General features: G+C 41.1%; 1 protein-coding gene and 1 long non-coding RNA gene across 5 annotated transcripts in view; one reads left to right on the plus strand and one right to left on the minus strand.

Moving 5' to 3' along the window:
- col5a3a (collagen, type V, alpha 3a) overlaps nt 1–23845 on the minus strand; it is a 46847-nt gene that overhangs the window by 18966 nt on the left and 4036 nt on the right. The window contains exons 3-26 of one of the 4 annotated variants that reach the window (XM_041061690.1): nt 17929–18096; nt 17384–17597; nt 16742–16904; nt 11635–11757; nt 9824–10237; nt 8913–9032; nt 8692–8805; nt 8530–8583; nt 8361–8402; nt 7868–7930; nt 6528–6602; nt 6278–6361; nt 6054–6110; nt 5666–5719; nt 5467–5520; nt 5278–5331; nt 4614–4667; nt 4307–4360; nt 3705–3749; nt 1611–1664; nt 1369–1413; nt 1072–1125; nt 578–622; nt 144–197 (exon numbers count right to left, since the gene is read on the minus strand). In XM_041061690.1, the coding sequence (XP_040917624.1) occupies nt 144–197; nt 578–622; nt 1072–1125; nt 1369–1413; nt 1611–1664; nt 3705–3749; nt 4307–4360; nt 4614–4667; nt 5278–5331; nt 5467–5520; nt 5666–5719; nt 6054–6110; nt 6278–6361; nt 6528–6602; nt 7868–7930; nt 8361–8402; nt 8530–8583; nt 8692–8805; nt 8913–9032; nt 9824–10237; nt 11635–11757; nt 16742–16904; nt 17384–17597; nt 17929–18096 (2258 nt within the window). The remainder of the gene's footprint in view (nt 1–143; nt 198–577; nt 623–1071; nt 1126–1368; nt 1414–1610; nt 1665–3704; nt 3750–4306; nt 4361–4613; nt 4668–5277; nt 5332–5466; nt 5521–5665; nt 5720–6053; nt 6111–6277; nt 6362–6527; nt 6603–7867; nt 7931–8360; nt 8403–8529; nt 8584–8691; nt 8806–8912; nt 9033–9823; nt 10238–11634; nt 11758–16741; nt 16905–17383; nt 17598–17928; nt 18097–23845) is intronic. The other 3 variants (XM_041061691.1, XM_041061693.1, XM_041061692.1) reach the window with 3 other exon arrangements.
- On the plus strand, nt 1–23845 carry LOC121197929. The gene is made up of 4 exons (XR_005896301.1): nt 1–508; nt 593–648; nt 1069–1144; nt 23779–23845. It is a non-coding gene; the product is annotated as an uncharacterized LOC121197929 (long non-coding RNA).

Below are 23845 nucleotides of genomic sequence, written 5' to 3' on the forward strand. Positions count from 1 at the left end.
AGTTGTCATTCACATTCATTTGCATTCTCTATGTATATACACATAGATAATGGATGTGCAGAGGTATGTATTGATATATGAATGTTGATGTGTTTTTGTGGTGATGTATGCATTTATGTACTTGTTTGTCGGTGTGTACTTACAGGAGGGCCATCAATGCCTGGTAGTCCCTGCATGCCTTGTTTCCCCTGGGGACCCTGTATGGGACAGAGAGAGCATGAATACTGTAGTAAAGCTTAAGATAAGATAGAACACCTCAACTGATCCCTAAAAGACCACATTTCCCACTTTGCTGCTCCTCTACAAACATATTATATTTATGACTAAGTCTACCTTTTATTTCTCTGATCAGTCTAGCCTCATGAAGCACCCCGGCCAAGGCCATCCCCAGTGTCTGTTATGCCTGTGTGTGTTTCTTGTGTATTGATTTCCTGTCTAGCCTTGTCTTCTCTGAATGGGAGCCAGAAGTGCCTGGGTTGAACTGTCCTGCTCAGCCAGCCTCCCCTGGGTATGTGATGACAGAGGTCACAAGGTCACAGCTTTAATTCTGAAATTAAGTGAAAGACATGCTACCTACCTTCTCTCCTGGCAGTCCAATGGCACCCTGAGGACCAGGCAGGCCCTGGACCAGAACAAAGCATCAGTCAGGTTAAGTGTCACAAGAGGAGAAGTCTGGGAGTTGAGATTTGTTGCTGTGGGATGAAAACCTTGTATCTCCCAAACCATTCCTTTTTTTCAACCAATATAAAAAGCCTTTTATTCTGAATATGTTTTAGTTTCGTGCAATTGGATTATGAAAGTATTTTATATGCCCAAGGCTACAGAATTTCTAAAACCTATAGAAGAGCAAGTAAACCTTCAATCGTCAGAAACAGGAAGTTTGGGAGCAACATTAAAAAAAAAACTGATAAAAGTGTCTGTGTGGGAGAGCGAGCAAATGTGTTTATAAAACTGCATGGTTGCAAGTGGTTGTGTATATTTGAAGCATGAATATATTTATAGGATATGCAATGAGTGAATTAACTCTCACAGTGACAGGACGGTGTGTTTTTTTTTGTCTCTGTACAGTACCTGTACTCCTGGATTTCCCTGTTGACCTGGGGGCCCTATCTCTCCAGATGGACCCTGAGAACAAGAAACATAGGTAGTCACACACTTCACACAATCTTTGTCATATGCTCATCATCACATGACAGGTTCACTGGAAGGCCAGACTAAACCACCCCAGCTAATGTTTCTGTGGCTGAGATCGCTTTCAAAAGATTTTCATTGAAAATTAACATATATTATAGTCATCTGTGGTATGTAATGACATGTAAGGGGATGAGAGAAGATGAAGAGGTAGGTAGATGAGGTAGTAGGACTGACCAGATTGCCTTTTGACCCCTGCACTCCATCAGTTCCACGAATACCCTGATAAAAATGAACACATACAAGATGCCAGAAAACACTGGATGAAATGTCAAGGTGTGATTGAAAAAAGAGACAGTTCAGTAGCTTCCTTGTTTATCTTCAGTGGCATATTGATGATTGCATGCACTAGACGACCTTTTATAGAGTTGAAGAGCCTGAATAGCTCTGATCTTATAATCAAGGAAATGTTAACTTACCGGTTGGCCAGGTGGGCCAGGTGGCCCCCTTGGCCCAACAAGACCCCGAGGACCCTGGAGACAAAACACAGCAAATAGTCAGCAGCTTACCTGCATTCATGATGAGATGGAGTGAGTGTGGAATACTAAATCATAAATCAGAACTAAAGAGGCAGAGAGAGTGAAAAACAGGGAGAGACAGTTAATATATTTTAGAGTGTGTGTGCGCGCGCGCGCGTGTGTGTGTGTGTGTGTGTGTACGCATCTGGTTTTGTATGTGCTAGCCACAGAGACTGTGCTAGTCTGTGCTTGCAGGAGTGTGTTTGTGTGCTCTGTTTTTGTCAGCCTCCCTCTTTGTAGGCTGGCCAAGCCACCTGTTCCAAAGCCACATCTGTGATCTCCTGGGAAGTGATTGATATGGAAATATAATCATTCAAGCCAGGATTTTATCTCTAGCCTCTCCGAATCTCTCTCTTTCCTCACTCCGTCTCTCTTATCTCGTTCGCCACCAACCACCAACAATTTCTGTCTTGAGTTTGTCTCTCACTGTCTCGCTTCTCCCATCTCTCCCTCTCTCTCATCAGAACAGCCAACTCCTCTCCTTTCCTGTGTCTTTGTAGCTTAACACAGCTTTTCTAAAATGTCTTATGGCTCTCTATTTCTTCCTGCACTGGGTGATCCATTTGGAGGGACAGAACCCTGCTGAGCCCAAACCTCGCCTACTGGGAGAAAGATAGAGTGTGAGTCATAACCAATCAACCAGTGTGCACCGCAAAGATATACAGGAAAAAATGACAGCTTCTTCAGCTTCTTTAAGATCTTAAGATCTTTGTGGTCTCTCAATGACCCAAATTTACTTTGCTGGTAAAATCTCTATAACAGAACGAGTGTATTGTAGCATGCTTTTCCACTGTATATTTTTGTGTTAAAGCTGCATGTCTTTTTCCAGTGGCCTTTTCTCTCTTAATGCTAGTATTGCATTAATAAGATTTAAACAACCTTTACATAGTTTCTGTATATTGTAAAACATTGTACAGTGTTTCTACTGTGCATGTACTGTATGAGCAGTAGATATTGTATTTGTATAAGTTCTTCTGTTGAATTTTGGCTAAAGCTTATGCTGGGGCTTAAAGTGACTATTTCCAAGATTTTCATTTAAATAAATATTTGCTATGTCACTATTTATCATCGAATGAGGGAACACAATGGTGACCTCTTTATTAAGACTTTACTTTTTCTTTATTGAAACAATGGTAGTTTGTTTTACTGGCAGCACAACAAAACCAGCACAACAGCCAATCAAAACCAGCCCAATACCAGAACTCCTCTCTGCCTCTGCCACGCCATATAGACTGCTTTTAAAGTCCATTGCTATCATTGCCAAATTTATTGTAATACCTACAAAGTAACACCATAAATGTTTAGTGTGCCAACATTAAAATCAGTTTTCCCTAAGCAGTGTTTTCAATAGGTCCTGAAATGGCCTTATGTAATTTTATACAGTATATTATCATAAATAAAATATAGCTGTATGGTGTAGACCATCAGTTTTCAACCTTTTTGCAGTCTCAGGGGAGCATTATAGCACATTGTTTATGTGCGTGTGTGTACATGCTGATCTGGAGTCAGTCTGGTAGGATCTGGGTATAAATTAATTATTTCATTCAAAATATGGACTTTTAATTATAGATATTATTTATGTAATTTGCATGCAAAATAGGTCTACCCAACCAGCAGACAAAAAATTTGCCCCATAGCAACACTTGTACAAAACTCTACAAAAGCAGTCCAATTATGTGGGAAAACCACAGACCTGGCAACCCAGCCTGTAGCATTAAACCCTGTTTGCTGTTACCACCAGTAACTACAAGTTTTGCCAAATCCACCAGAACTGAAATGTTTGGGATTTCCACTTTAGAATCACTGATCTTCTGCAATCCCCCCAGGATTTGCTGTGGAAATCACTTGTCACTTGTAGCTGTGATTGTACATTCAATATTTTTAATGTAGAGAAACAATCAACATATTTTAATGAAGAGGTGTGTTGTGACGTGGGTGTCTATGTGTGTGCATTATGATGGAATTTCATATCCTTCCGGATGCGGGGTTACTTACAGGTTCGCCTGGTTGCCCTCTTGGCCCCACAGGTCCATCAGATCCCTAAAATAACAAAGAAGGAAACAGATTCACCACATAAATCTCATGCACCTCTCTGAGTCAACCCCAGGCATGGATACATTTATATCCCTACAGAAATATTCTGTGAAAATGGCTCATTAAAGAAATTCACTGCCTGACAGATAAGGCTCAACTATCTTCAAGCAAAGACTAATAGACTGCTCTCTCAAACTTCGCCCGCCCGCCTGCGCGGATAGATACTATCATGGCAGAGCTTCTGTCTTTCATATTTTCAATTCTATGTCAGGGATGCACTGCCTAGTTTTCATGTCTTTTACAAACCCTGACAATGAATGAACTCAGGCCAGCACAGCGGAATTAAAAATTCAGGAGTTTATGACTTCATTTCAGCAAAGCCTGCTTTGATCTGTGGTGCTTTACCATGTAAATGGTTTGTAGAACTGATTAGTTGATCTAGAAAGGATTTTCCCTTTAACCTTGCATGATGAAAAAATGAGGAAAAACAAAGCACTGCAGTAGGGTGTGTTTTCTAGGCTTTATTTGTTGCAAGTAAATTTTAGAAGGTACTGTGCACTCACCTTTTCTCCTGGCTCTCCAACAGGCCCATGAGGACCAGGCTTTCCTCTGTCCCCCTACAAGATAAAAGCATTAGCCACAAGCCTCAAGATATTTAGGACTGTTCCGTTTATAGCAGAGCAACATCAAGCAGATGCTTTTTAGCGTACACTGTCATCAAAGAAATCACAACAATCATCATGATTATAATATGCAAATAAACATCTGCTATATGATGGGTAAGGAATTCATGCATGCCGTGTTAGCAGGTTAGTGGCTGAATGACTAAATAAATACAATGATCATGTCAAGTTACCAAATCTAACTTACTCTGTGTCCCTTGTTTCCTGGGAGACCTGGCAGGCCATCAAAACCCCTGTCACCCTGAGAAGTAATAGAGAAGCATTAAACCTTGAAACGCACACATACGGTAATGTGTAAACATTAGCAGAATTGTACTGAAAGTCTCCCCTGGCAGAGTCTCCCATCTGCTCTGACTGTTTGTCAGGGAGAGGAAGCTTTCAGATTAGCTGTAGGTCTGCTAAAATGCTGCTTTGACTGATAAAGACTCTGCTGTTCTGTCAGACCGGCATCAGGGGAGCCTGATTTATTTACTAAGCTCTTCCTGCAGCTGTTAGGCATTGAGTTGCCTCATTGTCAATACATATAATAAGCTGTGGGCTGCTAGATACCTTAAGGCTTACACTTGCAACTGAAGATAGTATGTTATCGTACAACACCTTGCTGCCCAAACACGTGTGATATTACTGTGTTCATGGGAACAAGAAACTGGATTCAAGAAAGCTCAACACCAACATCAGTAATATGGTCTAACAACTGGCAATGCAGCTTTCACACAAATATCGAGCCAACTAGTATCTAAATTCTGTAAGGATATAAATACACAAAACAAAACTGTGGGTTGTTGGTGCAGCTCATTTAGATGCCATTATCACTACTGCAATGCAGTGCAGTGAGATCTCCAAAAGCTTACCTTAGAGCCTGTTTCACCTGGAGCTCCACGACCTCCATCCACTCCTGAACGCCCCTATGAAATGCATAGTTCATTTAAAGTAGGTCCCGTTTTGCCATACATCAGACACAGTATGGTTTTAACACAAGATGCAGTGTGTTTTAACACAAGATTTCAGTGTGGACACCTGCAATACTCAAGATATCTCACCCTTTTTCCTGGCTTTCCATTAATGCCAGGCGGGCCTGGCAACCCACGTGGTCCCTGTATGAGGAAGGAAGAGAGCAAGACAAGTGAAAAACTGTGTAAAAAGGAAAGCAAGATGACAAAAGGAAATCAATAGTGTAACAAAGAAAAAGACTGGTATGATAGAAGCTAGCAGTGAGGTGGAAATAATGTCTGGTCTTACAGAAGGGCCACTTTCTCCCTGGTCTCCTTTGAGCCCTGTGGGACCTGGAACACCCTGCAAAAATAAAAACAAAAGGTCATTAAAGCATGACATGATGTACAGGGGCAATTTAGCTAGCACCAAAAAAGAAAAAGAAAAATGAGCTAAGACAAAAATCATCTTTAAAAAAAAAATCTGTTCATTTTTGCAACTCTGTGGTGATTTTTTTCATAAATGCAGGCAGATTCCTTGAGAGATTTGAACATACTCAGCATACATAATGATGAGGTTAGAGTGGGGAGAGAGTAGAGCTTGTGCCTGGTCAGCCAGAATGTGAAGATGAGGTTAAAGGTTGCAGGAGCCCTTGAGGTATGATGCAAATTTAGTCAAGGACAGAGGAATGCCTTACCAGTGGGCCTGGTCGCCCTGTGAGACCCAATGGACCTGGAGGTCCCCTCAGTGACAGCTGGAAGAAAAGCACAACTGGGTGGTTTATTCACACTGCACAAGCTTTGTATTGGCTTTTAACTGCAATGAAATGGCCTTCAGATAGTGTATAATGAAAATGTCAGCAGTCACTGACGTTATAATATGGCATGATGACAACAAAGTACAGATTTCTGTGAAGTGAACCTTGGTCTGTTGCAGGATAGCTTGTGCTTGTGCCTCCTGGGGAGACACCACTGGTCCCTTCTGGGAATCACCTCCATACTGAAACTAGAGACAATGAAAAGGAGGAGTCAGCTACCATTACAGGATTTCCCAAATGTAATGAAGTTCAATCACACAGCCCCCCCTTGTGGTCATGCCACTACACCACACTGGGAAAGGGTGTGCTTTGTGTGTGTGTGTGAGCATGCAGGAGTGTGCTTTAAGATCTTACTGGTAGCATCAACAGGGTTCCTGGAGGACCTGGAATCCCATCAACCCCAGCAAGACCAGGGCGTCCTGGGGGACCCTAAAAATAGAAGACAGGGAAAGGGATAGGCTTTGGTTACTGTGTGTGTGTTTGTGTTTGTGTGTGTGTGAGAGAGAGAGAGAGGGAGAGTCTAAATAGAGAGAAAAACATCCCTGCAATCTAATCACTATAAAAACAACCTTTACTCTATTTCCAGAGGGCAAGTTATATACATACACACACACATCACCTTATCTTCTGTCTGCACATAGTAAATAACCATTTTAACAAGTCATTTAATGTAGCACTGAGTAATAAAGATTGTGTGAATCAGATTACTGTTAAAATTATCTGACAAGTATTTAAAGTGGTATATATATATATATACATGTACACATCTGTCTATTCAAGTGACTCGGGAAGACTTTAGGATCCCACTCTATTTATAGCGAGTTCCTTCTCTACCTGCCTTTGATTCCTTTAAATGTAGTACTTACACGTTTTGTAACCTTGTAACCTGCTGGCTATTGCTGCTTTTAACTTATACCACACAGAGGCATCATGTATTAAAACATATATCTGATAAATAAATTGAGCACAAGTTTTACATATTTTTTTTCACATACCTTGTGGTGTTACATTTACACTAGACTGTTAAGATTATCCTCTAAATATTCTGTCATTACATAAATTGTATTTTATGTCGTCTGTATCATAGTATTTCATGTAATAAATGATCACACAATATAGCCCTTCATTTTCCTTACTTTTTCAAGATGGATAGTTGTAAATATGTTGCATTTGTACTTACTTATTGATTTGAGCCACATTCGCCATAGTTGCGTCACTTTTGAGTTCATCCTTAGAATTAAAATAGGTTTGTTGATTTATGTGGGCTGGACCTGAACTATAACACAGCTATTGAAAGCGTGTAAAGCACGAATGTGATGAGCTTGCAAGCCATGGGGTTCTGCATGGTAATAAACTGCCATCATCATCTTTACAAAGCAAAATGATAAAGTCTATCAGCTCCTGGGAAATGACAGCGCATCTGTCAGTGTGCGAGTGTGTTCCATTGTGATGAATCACTTATTTGAGCAATCAAATAAAAAAATGAAAATGAGGTCAAACATGTGTGAGTCAACATCCGTCCCACGTCCCACAAGTCCAACAGGTTCAGTTCAGTGAACCAGGACATTGTGATCCCATGGACATGTTTCAAACCATGGTCATGGTTGCACCCAAAGCTCTGTCCCTCAAGTGACAGGGTCAGTTTAATCCACTGGACATTCAGCCAATGAGTCCATGTCCTAAGCAATACTCACCAATTCACCAGGATCTCCCCTGGGTCCTGGAGGGCCTGTAGGTCCAGCCGGCCCTGCAAGCCCCTGTGAAGGACACATTCACAGCACTCAAACAAACACTAAAGCTTTGCCATTCTGTAGCTTAGTAGTCAGTTAAAGTTATTATCTTGTTCTATGTCATATTCTAACACTGTAAAAAATCCCTTTCTGTTTATTTATCTAGTTTTGTAATGGTGTACTTTGAGTGGCCACTTCATGTTGTGATAACAGAAGTACACAAAACCACCAACCAAAAAAAAACAGTCTTTCACAAAGTGTCATCTTGCAATGCAGTATATTGTAGTGCAGGGGTCTATTTTTGGGAGTAAAAACCCTGTTCCTTTAATGATGACATTATGCAGCCTGATGGCTGCAATCCAAAATTCTCAACATTTTGCATCACATCTGGACAGCTACATTATGCTGCATCCAGTACAATTACGGAGACAACAGTCATCATAATTTCCAGGCTTACCTCTGGCCCTGGTAGACCTGGGGGTCCTGCCACCAATGTACCCTAGAAACAAGCACATATAGAACGGAATGTACATTAGGAGAGTATCAGCTTATTTTCATACTCAACTCATATTCATACATACTACAATTAAAGCTACTCTACTCATTAAATGCCCGTAGCTGCTCACCGGTTCAATAATAGCTGGCTCTCCCTTCTGGCCTTTCTCTGCTCTGAGGCTAGCCTGAGGTGGAGAAACAGATGAATAGATGTGGATTGTTAGAAATCAACTGACACAGGCAATTGAAGAGTTGACCACATAGTTGATGCATGAGTTCACTTTGATGTTTACCTCTCCATCCCACGTATCTGCTCTATCCCGCTCTGCAAAGTCAAAGCCATCCTCATATATTTCATACTCTTCATACTCTGTGTCATTCTTGTAATCACCATATTCAAGAATCTGCTAAGGAATGAAAAGCTCCATTAGTGACAGGTGTATGAATACTAAAAAAACCTCTCAGTGTTTCTCTGCTGAGGGGAAGACATTTCTTGTATTTGCATTTAACCTACCTCATATTCTGTAACATTTTGGCCCACTGTTACCGTGGAAACTGGGAGATCATCATAAAGGTCTCTGGAAAGGTCATCTATGTACTCTTCCACTACTGGCCTCTTCACTGGCTTGTTCTCCTGCAACCCAACACACAGGCTTAAATGAGTCACAGCAAAGATGAACCAGGGGACACCCAGCACTTTGTGCAATATGCATGTTTGCAAAACGTGGATTTTATGGCAATATGTTGGTTATCCAGAACACAGGTTGACAGGTGTGCAGTTAATTACAGTGCTGGAGTGTAATTAGCTGATGGGCAATATCAGATTCATGTTGCGACATGACAGAGACTGCAACAGCTACAGAAACAGCACGAGCATGAAAAATTAGTTTACTTGGCAAATTAGCAAATAATGAACATGAAGGAGACCTACAGAAGCATTCCCTGTTTGATGAATTGTGAAGTTTTTTTTGGTTTGTTTTGTTTTTAAAAACATATGCAGTTTGATTTAAACGATTTAGATGGCATCTGAGCACAATATTCACCTTGAATGAACTGTAAACCAAATATTCATTCAGTACATCTGATTGCAGGAAAACATATACTCTATGTACCATGCATACCATGCTCTTTTGAAAAAGTAGTATGCATGTGATAGTGCATGTTCTATAAAAAATAAACACACACATAGCATGATGAGTATGATCATCAAAATTTCTAATTTAAGATGCATTCTCCGTGTTTTCTGGTAGGGATGTAGAAGAGGTGATGATTAGGATGGTGATGGTTAGTGGTGGTGGTGGTGGAAAGCAACTGAAAAGGGAAGAGGTGCTCACTATTGTTAGGACATATTAGGGGAGTGATCGTTAGAACTGCAAATGGCGGGAGGGGTGAGGTTGGACGACATCTACAGGTAAACTTGTCTACCTCCTCAGTAACCACTGATTCAGGCAATGCACTGGATACCACAGTGGGGGCCTCGGTTGTGAAATCCGGTTCGTGCGTGGGCATCTCCATGACGGTCTTGTCGAAGACTTCAGTAGGAATGACAGTTTCTTGGGTGCTCTTAATTTCTGGCAACTCTGTGGGCATAAATGGTTCTTGGGATAGATACTCAGGCAGTGTTGTGGAAACTCTGAGGAAGCCATCCTCAAGACCCTCTTCTTCATGTTTTTTCTTTCTGGATCCCTTCTTGCCCTTGCCCTTGCCTTTGCGTTTGCCTTTAGAGCCCTTGTCTCTCTTCCTTTTATTCTTTTTGCCTTTCCTGTCCTTTTTGGAGACCTCCTTTGGTTCCTCTGGCTGGTCACTTTGCATCAAGGCATCAGACCCAAGTTGGGAGTTCTTTTGTGACAAAAAGGATTGCAAGATGAGGGCACAGGTGGATGATGGAGAAAAAACAAACACTGTTGTGAATGAAAATACAATAATAGAAATAGCCTGCAACAGGGGAGTAAAGCGATGCATATAGGTCTATAGGACACCTGCTGTGATTCCCACTGGTAATAACCTAAAGCAAACACTGAATGAGAAGGAACAAACAAATGTAAAGTTGTTTACTCTCAGTCAAAGCAGAAGATATATTTGTTTGTCAGGTCAGGGGTCACCCCGTCTATGATCCTATAGAGATGCTAATTCCTTCAAATTCTTGCTCTGGCAAGTGAGTAAGTATGGATTGTGTCATCCTCCAGAAATGATGTCCATTACATGTCAGGGATATGAATGGCCTCTGCCTGAAAATGACGCTGAAGGCCTCGTCTGTGAAAAACATCAATGACATGATTTAGATCCACTTGTAAACAAGGTCAGTGTGTAAGGGAGAGTGATGGGAAGTAGGTCAGTGGGGTGACAGATTAATGGACCATGCCTGGAGCATTATCAGTGTTGTAAACAAAGTTGTGTGCAGACATACATGCACTCACACAAGTGTGTATGTGTGTCTGCAAGTGGCATACACTTAAAAGATAGACACATACATTAGACAGTTAAGTATTTGAAACTGTGTATTTCATGAAGCCACACACACGCTCATATCTCACTGCTTCTCTGCCTCTCTCCCTCTGACTGCCTCCTTCCTCCTTATCTTCATCTTTCACACACCACCAAAAAAATATACAGTAATTCATATCCATGATTGATTCAATTTTTTATACACGCCTTGAGGAGAGGAAGAGCTATTATATCATGTTTGAGTTATAGGCTTGAGGCTGTGTGTGTGTGTGTGCGTGTGCGTGCATGCGTGTGCATGTGTGTGTGTCCCTTGCCAAAAGAACACCTGAGCTGAAAATGCTCTACTGCTGGCTGCATTTGAAAGAAGACACTCATACTTTGACTGATCTTTTTGCAACCACTCAGTACGTTTGCACTGTACTCACACTTCTTTTTGGCGGGGGCTGATGTCTGCTTGTAAATTATATGATCAAGAGACTCTGGGACATATAGCTTTATGGATAGGTATGCTTATGCTCCTTTTACTGGGTTGGCTGTGAAGCAAGAGCTTTATCAGCCAAAAGGACCTGACATGAGTGTAAGAAGTAGAAGTTCATCTTACTGCTTTAACTTATTATAACATAGAATCTCTTCTGCAGGAGTACAGAACACACAGTGAAGCAATAAATAAAAATGATCTGCCGTTAATCGATGTGGCCTAAAGCTATCCTTCACATTGTACTTCAAATTGTACAAGGATTTGTGTAGGTTTTTTCTAGTAGGCATTGCCTCCTGTTGGTGGCAGTACTAACCTCCTGCAGGTCCAGGGTTTGGCTGTTGTAGGGCAAAGCAGAGTCACAGTCTGGTATGTAGTTTACACAGTAGTTGGCAGCAGCATGGGCATCCTCCAGAATCAGTAGCTGCTGAATATCTCCCTGAAATAAACCAGAAAGCAGACAGAAAGGGAGAGTAGTGTCATGTTATAAAGCCACACATACAGGAGACGCAGAAGAACTCCCACTGGAGCAGTGACAGAAACATTCAGTAGCTGCTACTGCACAGTGAAGAGACATTTTGCAAGGACAAAAAGACTGCTCCTGTAACAATATACTACAACACCACAGACACTATGAGAACAGCAAAACTGGCTGCATACCTAGATGTAAAGCAAAGTATAATACAGTGGCATCAGCAAACTGCCACTGCTGTTACAATTGCTACTGACTATTGCCTCTCTGTGTTCCATAACTCCAGGAGGCTGGCTGCGTAAACAAAACAGTTAAATAGCTGTCTCTCACCCCCCCTGTCAGGACCTTTCACTTCCCATCCTGCCCTGGAGGCGTAGCCGGTGTGTATATACAAACATGCACAGAGACAGCACTGCTGCACCCTGCAGCACTGAGCCCAGAGCCTCTGTTGGCTTTAGTAGCCTCAACATCACTCTTGTCTTCTGTACACATTATATTCTTACATAATGCTGTGTAGTGCTGAAATAAGCAGTCGATGGTTAGTTGATGTATTAAAGCAGAAAGTAATCAATTATTAAGTACAACACCAAATGCAAAGCTTTACAAATTTTTTTCTGTTTCATATCACTATAAAATAAAAATTCTTACAATAAGATTAACACAGCAATTGTGACACAATTAACTTCTGATTTGCATTTGCCCTTTGTCACTAGTTTTGACATTTTATAGATTGAATAATGAGTAAAAATATATTCAAAAGACTAATTGATGACAGCAGTGCTAATTCTCTCTGGGACGCAAGTGAGAAAGTAATTCAATATAAACAAAATGCAGGAAGCCCCATGGCACAGTGTTTGACAAGGTTTAGATTACATTAGCGATACAAATCTGTATAACTGACAGGCCACTGCAAACATATTGCTGGGTGAAATGTTATCCAGGGACAGCTGGGCAGCCATTTGTTATAAATTAAGTCAGATTAAATGCTTGATGTTGTGGTAATTATAGTCCCATTGTAATCTCTTTAATTAGGCTTTAGCGGCCAGAGGTGAAATAAATCAAAACATATCGCTTCTCTTGTTACTCTCCACCAGATACATATCTTCTCATAGCGCTCAAGTCACGCCTTATCAGCAATGCATGTCTATGCAAAGTCTGGATTACCATAAACAGAACTGCAAACCTAGGAATGACTGCTGAAACACTAATTTATGCTTTAATACATCAAACATGAAAGGAGTTGTTATCCACTTATCCCTTTTTTTTCTTCCTGTTCTGGCAAAAAGCCAGTGTCAAGCAAAGGAAATTATGACACTCCAAGGTGAGAGAGGGAGTGAGAGAGAAAGGCAGTGGGGAGTTAATCCAATCTAATCCAATCTCAATTTGAGATCAAAGGCAACAGTTTCACAGAGAAGTTTTCCTGTTTTTCTTGCTTAGCAGGGGCTCTCTGCTGAGTAAAGTATTGCCCAAAATCCTGTGTTCTGCCATTCTACATTTAGGATGGGGGCAAGGACATCTGAAGAGGATGTGCTGAAAAGAACAGCACATCAGCTGAATCCACAAATTTGTGATGGCTCACAAACATCCTGCGTGACATCACACATGGCTCTACTGGCAAAGGTTCACTAGGGTCTCACAGAGTGACCTCTTTGCTTTGCCTTGTTGCCTATGATAAGGTGTTTGCTGCCAGCTAGCCAACACTTATACTGCTTTACAAAGTCGCAGTTAACTAGAACGCATATGAGGCACTGTCCACTCATTTGCAGTGCCTTAATCAGATTTCAATCTCTAAAAAAATATCTTGCAGTCTTGTGTGAGTCAAACCTCAAGTGGGTGAAGGAGCAACAGGAAGTTTACAACAAACAAGCTCACTGTAATGGAACAGACCCCCCTTAAAGTGCAAAAGATGATCGCAACTAACCAAAAACATATGACCACCATCAGACATAAGCCATTACCAGAACCAAAATATGACTTAGATAGACCTAGAGCAATTTGTTGTGCTTCTCTGTTTTTGTGGTAAATCCATGGGGTTGCTAGGCATTGAAGTAAAGCTGCTCTTTAATGATATGCTCGACAAGTCATGGTTTCAACATGTCTACAACAGTAAGCCAAAAATATTTCTTATTTCCAGAACTAATCGATAGAGAAAGGATCTGAATTTCCTAACAAATAAACGCCAGGCTGGATCTTATCTAAGCCATTAGCGTGTTTGCCACATACACATGGCACACGCAGACAAGTAGGAGCACAACCAGACTTGTGGACAGTTTGATGTTTGCTTTACTGCAAAAGCAAGCAGAGTGTTGAGTTTGAACACCAAACTCATTTGTAGGCAATCTGGAAGCAATAGAGACATTAGTGGCTGACCACGGTCCCCATGCTCCCACACTAAGCTCCCACGCTGGGAGAACTGGGCCGGAACACTGGCCTCCTCCCCCAGAACCAGGGCCTGGGAACAGGGGCCCAGAGGTCAGCCTACTTAATCTCTCCTCCCCTGGTCCCAGCTTCACCCAAGGTATACAACACTGATGCTTAAATATGCACAGGCAGTCTATATACTTATGGCTATGAATACATATATGCACATAATGAAATTCATATTTTAGCATCACATGCTTTTTTTCATGTGGTCCAGCAAAAATAATATGTTAAGACTCAGTTCTAGTTTAAATTGAATGTGAACTTCATTAAAAACGTTATCACAATGACCACAAAGTGCATGGACTGGACTAAAGGATGGATCTGATAAACAGATAGTCTGAAGAGTATTAGTCATCACGGCAAATACTGTCTCATGATCATAACTCTTCATATATAAGGGTATGGGAGTGTTTTTGGAGTATGGCCAAAGATTAAATGGTCTCCATTGCTTCAGAAAAGAGAAATTTATAGAGCCCACAAGGAGACACATTTCTTAACTGAAGTGGTGTATAAAGTAATTTGAAAACTGGAAAGCCTGTCAGCGTCTGTGAGGGGAGCAGAGAGCAACATGGGAGGGGCAACTGAGGTTTAGTTAGGGCAGGGAAGTAAAATTAATATGTGGACAAAAATGGGGGGGGGTTAGTGCTTTTTTAATGTATATATTAACTACAAACACACAAAACCCAATGGTAGTAGGTGTTCACCTATCAGGGCCAAGGACATTTGGTTTTCTCCTGGTGAAAGTGAAGAAGGCTGTGGTGATAACAACTCTCCTTCTGTGCTTTCTTTTAGTTTAACTACAGTATGTTCCCTTTTGCAGACTGTGGGTTATTCTTGGGACACTGAGGGGAAAGAGGGTTGGGAAGACTGTCATTTCTCTGAACTCGCCTGAACCTTATACCTCTATCTATATTTCCTTTTCTTTCTTGCTCCATTGCTAAGCATACACAGAGCCCCGAGGACACAGCAGGGAAAGAGGCTTGAGCTGATCTCTATTTCATGCTGTGGGCGAGATTTAGAGTGAAGACTCAATGGGAATGACAATGGAGCAGGGGTTGCATATTGTCATGGGTAGAACAGAAAATGACTTATGACAATAAAGGTTACTGCACTGAAAAAGGAGGAATTGGAATCACTCCCAGAGTTTAGTTTAAATCTTCTTGGTCTTACATTTTTTCCCTGCAGACTGATAAATGTGTGGACACATACTCTAATGCTTTTCACTGAGAAAGAGTACCTCAACTTCAAAAGGATAAAATAATCACATTTTCAGGTAGACACAATTTGGGGTGACTGAAGCGAGAACTTTATCTGTGATACACGTCCTCTGCTACTCATTGATTTTAAAAAAAGTCCAATGTGTGCACCCACAAAAATCTAGTATTTCTCCCACAAGAGGATGAGTCCTGACCATCAGTAGACATGACCAAACAGCCACACGTTTCTTAACACCCAAATGCACAGATGGCTATTCAAACAGCTATAGCCAACAGATCTGACAAATCCAAAAAGCAAAGAGAATGTGTCATTTCTTGGCTTTGCAATGGAAATGGAGAGGTTTGGCATGTCTGAACAACACACCCCCACCTCCCCACTCCCTCCCAAACACCTCTTTTCCTCCACATTGCTTTGTTCCTGCAGAGCTTGATTGACAGGAGACCCCTGTCACGCCATAGCCTCTTGAACTGTGATTTTCCTTTTAAATCTTTTCCCAAGTAGCTTTAAAGGTAGCCAGAGAAATTCCACAGTATCAAATATAATTTATATTCTGCTTATCCCACCATTTCACTGACACAAATGTAAACTGTATTGTGCTCCATAGATCATATACAGTATGATATATGGTAATGCATTCAAATTACACAGGAAACTATTCATGCACGTCTCCGGCAATCTTCAGTGCATTCCTCCAAAATTAGGTCTGACATATTTGATGTGTTTTAGATCTTGACGAGAATTTAAAACAAAGTGGATATGAACAGTGATTGGCAATTCATGCAGCATGAAGAGGTTATCTAGATAGTTTGATCAACAAACTATCCAAATACCTATAACTTCTTTCAGCTGGCTATGGAAATGTTTAAGTCAGCAGCAGTTCAGATAAAATGGACTCAATTTGATTAAAAGTAAGGAAGTGTGATAGACTATAGAGGCTGAATAATAATAATCCAAAAAAAGAGGAAAAGTCACACAAATGAAAACACGGTCAGGAAGACGTCCCCCTTCAGCACCTTGTCAGCTGATTCTGCTAATATGTATTATATATTACTGAGTGAAAGTCTCCCATGGTTTCACATACATAATAAGTTCACATTGCACTCTCCTTTATGTCTTGATGTCTGTGCCTCAGTTCAGAAATGCAGAAAAACCACAGTCTGTAGCCACATAACATAATACATTCAAGTTAATTGTTATTCTGAGTAACAGCCGAACCTGCTGAAAACTTGACTAAATACAATGAAAAACCAGTAACCGAATTAGTTAATTATCTGTTCTCAGGGGCCCCTACACTTTGATAATCTCCTACCTCAAATACATCTTCGTCCAGCAGCCGTGTCCCAAACACAGTGACACCCTCTGTGCTGACAACAGCATTGTCCCCTCGCAGAAGATCCAAGGTCTCTACCCTCTGACAGTCCAAGTAGAGGGTCACAGACTTGTCCTGCACACTGTAGGCTATCCTGTGCCATCTGAAAGAACAAAGGCAGACAGAGCATTAAGAGACAGATAACAAAACATAGTATTGGAAATGTGGGTGTTAAAGCTTATCTGTTGCCCAGCAGAATCAGCAATGCAAAGAGTTGTTTCACACCTCTTGCAAGTCCAGCAAACTAGAAGTGCCTTTAAGCCCAAGACTGTGAGGAATTGATTTTCTTAACGCCTTTGATCAGGTCAAATCATTGCAGCAAATGTTTACAACCATCTTATTCCCTTTAAGGTCATGAAAGTTTAAGCACATAGAGTGAGGTAAATGAATCAGACTGAAGAAATGTGTGGCCTGCCTCAGATTTCAAAGTCTGGGAAAGTTATACATGCACAGTTAATATAAATTACACAGTGTTGGTGAATGTGATCTATTGAACACACACATCAGATACAGTGTGATGTCAAAAGAGCAGATATTGATTTCTGGTGTAATGGAGAAGTTGCAGGCCCTAAAACTACCCACTTTCCATCAGCCAAGTTGATCTTCTTGAAGATGGGGTACATTTCTGGTGTGGGCTGCCCATGTTGGTCCTCATAAAGGAAGACAGGCGAACGGCCCACCTCGAGCCCCAGCTGCTGCACCCCCTGGTCATCATACACTGAAAGCAGGAAGAACTGGGAACCTTTTTTAGCGCGCAGTGTAGTCATCAAGGAGAAAGCCTCAGGAAATTTGGACTCTGGAAGGGGAGCGGAGAGGAGAGGAGCTGTTAATACATACAAGAGAGAGCACAGCAGGGTGCAGACATTTTCATAACATGCAGCCACCACCCGCTGCCAGTGGGACCTGAGTAAAGATAATAATGATGAAAAATATTGCCAATGAAAGCAACGAGCACCCACGAGGAGGAATAAAGGGAGTTCAAAGTCAGATTTCTAAAGGTTTTACTGAAAGAAGAATCCCTCACAAAAGTGATGCATTTTTTGCCATTTTATGGAAATTCCCATTGCAGAATGGGTCTAAGGACTGTATATGCTGTATATGGTCTACTAGAAAAAAAAGTCCACTACCAGGGAAGAGCTGTTTAGTGGGAGCACTGAGCTGGATCTTTTTGTCTATCCTGTAGGCCAGGTCCGCCTCCTCCATGCCTCTCCTGCTGGTGCAGAGACCAGCCTCCAAGGATACCCCCTCCATGTTCTCTGACAGCTCCAGCACTCGCAGAACATCAACGGGATCAGCTGGGAATAGAAACAAAGAAAAAATTAACCATCTGCACATAGCTATAGAGCAGATAAAGGATTTTGTGCTTTTTTTATTTCATGCTCACACACTGTAGCTAATTCTTTCTCTTTAAACAAGATATTGTTTACATAATTTTAAATAAGCTGATGTCCTGCTTCCTAGCATTATGCAAAAAACCGCTCATGACAGGGTGGAGCTTGTGGCAGATGGCGGCAACATGCTTTTAGTCATGTCAGACTCACAGTTAAATTCTGCCAGTGTGACAGTACTTTGTTGTCTGGCTCAGTTAAGTGCTGGTTGTTACTGAGCTGAAGAGCAGGGTTTAGTGTGGCTGAAAGCTGGTCTTAAAGTGACGAGGCTTCCTGCTTCCTAGGAGTCGGAAGAGACAAGCTCCTCTGAGATGTGGCGGCAGGTGGCCAGGCCTCTGTGGGTGTTATTATAGGATAGGGGTGGTACACTGCCTAGCCCATAATCCTACGGCAGCACACCTGACAGCTGACACCTGCACACCACTCACCCTGCACCAGGGAGCAACAATATGTCTGCATCGCATTTATCACAATTCACACACTTCACTGGCATAAATAAGCGCATCAGTGATTCACATATTCTCACTGATAAAACATCTATCCTAACAAGTCAGCTAGTTTTGTATTAAACCTTCAACACTTATTTTTCTGCCAATGGGGTAAGATCATTGCATTTGTTCCCCATGCAATTTCCTTTATTTCAGGCATTTTCTAAAAGTGCATGTAAATATCTGGAAACAAGACAGAATAAGACAAATTGCTGCAGCACCATCGAGATAATTGCTAATATTCTCAATAAAATTTTTGAGAGAAGTTGATTTTTATCATAAACGGGATAACCAATCTCATCAAATGTTAAGATAGAGATTTATTTGTTTTGCAAATATATAGAGTGTCAGATTATGCTTATTTGCAATGAGCACAGCAACTGTTGCCCCTGCAGATGTGACGTTTCTCCCAGTGGTGGGTCTCTCTCATTACAATGAGCTTGTACTTTATTTGCAGTCTGCTGGTCATGTTCTTAGATGTTCTGTTGATAAAGTGCTGCCGTGAGCATTAGCCAGGATCAGAGCTTTGTGCACAGCCAGTCTCCCACCAGCTGCTAAAGAGAGCCTGTTTGGGGCAACTCAGCACTTGGCATTCCAGGCATCTGAAATGAGGATCCTAAACCCAAATTGCCTCCTGTAGCTCTTACCGCTCGCACAGAGCTCGCCTTTTATTCTCCTCGTTAATTAAACATGTGGAGAGAGTTTACCGTTGCCCAGACATTGCTTGCAGAAAAACACTGCGTTACATTTTATGGCATTATTTATTTGCATAGCAGAGGCCGTTTATTCCAAGCAGCTTTGAGAGCTCGCCCTCCCAGTCCCCTAGCATGGCAATGGGGCTGTAAATAGGTTAAGCTGTGAATTACAGCCAGGCTCCAACAATGGAAAACATTAGGTACAGATCTAAAGGTATTTAAGACCTCAGGGCTTAAATTTTGAATTTATAGAGAGTCAAAAACAAACCGTGTAAATTAAATAATTACAGAAGTTGCTGGCTCCTAACAACATATACCTCAGGCTATTTCATGTGCAAGTGGCACCAATAAATGTTCACCCACACACAGTCATTTAGGATCATTTTCAAACCTATCATGAGCTATCATGACAGTAAACCAAAAATTAAATGCCAAGGAATAAGGTATCTATTGACGTTAAAAGGTCACAGTCCAGTCACCCACTCTTAGATTAAGAATAAGGACATTGTTTTCAAGTGCACATTTTTGGGTGCTATCGTAACACAGTTTGTAAATATCTCATATCTGCGAAATCTAGTGGTAATCATTCTTTTTTAAAAAAGGCTTGCTGCATCCTGAATAGGCTGCCACTTCAGAAGCACAAAACAAAGACATGGCGTGTCAGCCTCTTCGTTATAATATTCTTCATTAAATACATAAGCGTCTGCATTTCTGTCAAAGAACTTAATTCTTTGCAACAGTTTACTTTGCGCTTTACATCATGTCTGGGTTCTGATCCTTAAATGTTTGTATTTAATTGAACTGGTAGGAGTGTCTCTGTCTCTGTCTGATCCCAAGTGAGCTCTTTGTAGCTCTGCTGTGGCCTCGTTTGATTCCTAACTGCAATCACTCAAACTCAATTTCCTTAGGGCTAACAAAGTTGAAAGTTTGTATTTTAGTCAAAGATTGGAATCCACTAAATTCCCTCTATCTCTCTCTTTCCTTCTATCTGTCTATCTGTCTTGTTCTTGTTCTTTCCCTCTCTCTCTCATACATACTCATGCACAGGGAGGAAGGGAGGTCATAAGGCAGTTATGTTTGGAACAGTCTGAATAATGTTCTGAATTGAAGCAACATGGGTCTAATTACACAGGATTCTTGGGTTTCTGTCAACTCATCCAGAACAGCACCTGACAAAATGGCCTCAAAACAAACTAACACGATTAGCTTTTCAACAGAAATGTTTAATTTCAAGCAGTCCAAAAATGATATGTCAATGCACTCCATGAACCACACAAAGTAAATTTCTGCCTAAACCACAATAGGAGAGAACTGTTGCCCAATACTAAACATGTTCTAGCAATGGGCTGACGGGAGACTGTTGACCTCTGACACAAGACAACAGAAATCAGTTAAAATGTGCAACAATGCCGCAGGGAGAAATTTGAGACAAGCAGAAGAAATTCTTCCAAAAAAAGAAACTACTTTCACAATGATCTTTCAGTTAAATGTGTGGAGGGAATAAAATACATCCCACACCCTAGAGTGCAAAATAAACTGTTGAGGGATAAGTTTGGCAAGCTGACCCAAAAATAAAAAAAAAACAGGAAAAACTTGTATTGGACTTCAGAAGATGCAACCCTGATAGCTGCTGCAACATCAAAAACTAGTTGGATACAAGAATGACCCAAATAAAATAGAAACAACAAAGTTCCTGTGGAATATCCCCTTCAGTCCCACCACCCCTGACTCTGGCGTCAAGAAGAAAACCCCAGGCTAGTGGCAAGCTGCCATGTGAGGTCTGGATCCATGCAGCATTCAGTAAAAGAAAGTTATCTATTCCATGCTTTGGATCCATTTATGTTAACTTCAGCTGTGCTAGTTCCTGCAGCCCCTTTACCTATCCTGAAGCACTGACTGTCTGAGCAGGCCTTGCTTGCATTTCATTAGGATTTATGGTAATCATGTCCTCACCTCACCTGTCAAAATATGTTACTTCTAAAGAAAATTAGGAACCGTGGATAAGTATGGATATTGATGGAAAGAACTTGCAACCTGATGGTTACTCTGCTGGTCTGTGCAGCATACTGTCCCTACCAGTTAATGATAGGAATCAACATATTTGAAATAGCATTGTTGGATCTCTAAGGACGGATGACTCAGAGTGTTTTCCAATCACGCCAAAAGGTCAGAGTACATGGGAAGAAGCTGAAACATCCAATTTCACAGACATCTGGCAATTCTGGTAGAACAGTTGTAGCTAGCCCTTCTAGTACAAATATGTAGGTACATACATATTTTCCATTTAAGACAGTTCTCGATTCTTCTTGTTCTTATGTTTTTCTCTATGCGGCAACCATGTCTGCCCAGCAACAGTGCTGTCCTCAGTTTTACTGACAGAAAAGAGCTGAGCACTCCACCTCACAGATCATGCCCTATCCCCTGGAAATGCCACCAAACAGTCTACATCTGTGTATCTTCTCCGGCTGTGTGACACTTGACACAGTCTCTCCATGCCCTGTGGTCATACATCTCAGCACCACTTCAGTCATACATGGACATAATGTGTTCTCTGTGTTCCCAAAGCAAATGTCTGTGAAGACATTGTTTATGACTCACACCACCTACACTCCGAGCTCAGCCTGAAAATACCACTCGTGCACACACACAATACTACACTGTCAAAAACTTTTGCGGCTGGGAACTGGGGAATTTTAACAAAAAATGAAGCCAAAATGAATCTGGGCAATGAGAATTTCCCATGGTATCTTAGACCACACCCTGAGATGAGTGGGATAAACAGAAACTTTGAACTTCGAATTGCTGTTTAGAGATGTGCATTTATCTTAGAACAAATAAGATGACAATACCTGACCCTGTGATGAATATGTGTATATCAAGCACAATTATATGGACAGTATCTTTTTCTTTTTCTTTTCTTTTATGGATCTATTCTTCATTTTTAAATCTTTGTTTATTGAAATTCCGCTCTCCAAAAAAACTACTGTTGAGAAAACATTTCTTTAGGAAAAAAATTTAAAAGTGACAAGCTGTAAAACAGATGGTGATTAATAACAAAAGATCCAGTGGAAGGGATTGAAAGAATCCAGACACTGTTTCTCCCTGGTTCCGTGAAGAATAGCCTTAATCTAATTAGCAGGGGGTGTGACCTTTTGTCTGGGTCACTGCTGTGTGTGGACAAGAACACTATGAGGCGAGGAGAGATAATACACACTCTGAAGAGATGAAAACTTAAACACACTGAAATACTGACTGTACACACAGTCACACCAAAAAGGCCAAACAATTTGCAAAGGCTGTTTATATGTAGCACAATTATAACGCCCACAGAGGGGGAAAAAAAACAGCACTTTGGACCTTTGCCCTATCATAATTTCTCTCTGTATCACTCTGTTATTTTATCTGTCAAACACTTTGCTCTTTTACTTGTAAGCAAAGGTTTGTGAAGCATTGAGACAGAGGCATTTGTTGGGCTGGAGGTATGCAAACTAAGAGGCAGCGATATTTATCGCCCTGAAAGTGCTTTGTGGTTAGGTCTGCTTTCAGTTATCACTGAGAGTTTAGGAGCAAGTCAAGTCAGCGGTTGTGCAGATGACTGCTGGGAATGGTTTTTAACATATTCTGGGGGGTTATGGGTTATGAAGTCATGAATATTATTTGGAGACAATAAAAGCAATGATGAAAGCAAGCAATACTACCCAATATTAAGTCTTTGATCCAATTTAATCATGTGACCTGTAATACCAAATTATTTGTAATTCCACATTATTAATATTTATGTGATTATGCTCCCTAACCTGTGTAGGCAGATACAAGACAACCTAAGACAAAGGCAAACACAGAGGTAATGGACGATGTTAGAAATTCTGTGGCAACACTTTAGCAAAAAAACAGCTGTAGAGTTTTAATGCTGACCTGCACAGGCACTGAAAGAGTGGAGGACGGATTGAACTTGACTTGACCAGCAACAGGAAATGTTCTAGCTCTACATGCAAACAATACAGCAGAGACCATCCTGTCCGAAAAACTATTTATTAGAGACTTGCCATTCACAAGGAACAAAGCACAGGGGTACGTACAGTATGTGGGCCACTTTTTTCCTCTAATATATCGCTCATTTTGTACACCATGAGAGAAACACATAATTATAAAATTATTAAAAAGAATACTAAGCCAAGACTGTCGGTGAAAGACCATTATTAAATGACTTAGCTTGTTTGGAGTACTCTGCTGAATATGGGACAGTGGCTGTGTTTTGTTGTTTAGGCTAATGCTCGCTGTGAGTTATAAATTTGGTCTTGATGCTGAAGGATTCCGGTGGAATCTGGTTACAGATTTCCATCCAGATCACATCAGCACCACATTCTTCAGTCTCAACAGCTCATTCTGCTCATGTTTGTTCACAGCAGGTTGGACCAACAGGCCAAAAGCTGCTTGGCCCACAGAGAAAACACCTGCCCCTCAAGGCCTCTA

Source organism: Toxotes jaculatrix, chromosome 18, assembly GCF_017976425.1.
Source record: "Toxotes jaculatrix isolate fToxJac2 chromosome 18, fToxJac2.pri, whole genome shotgun sequence".
In the NCBI taxonomy this organism is placed as follows: Eukaryota; Metazoa; Chordata; class Actinopteri; family Toxotidae; genus Toxotes; species Toxotes jaculatrix.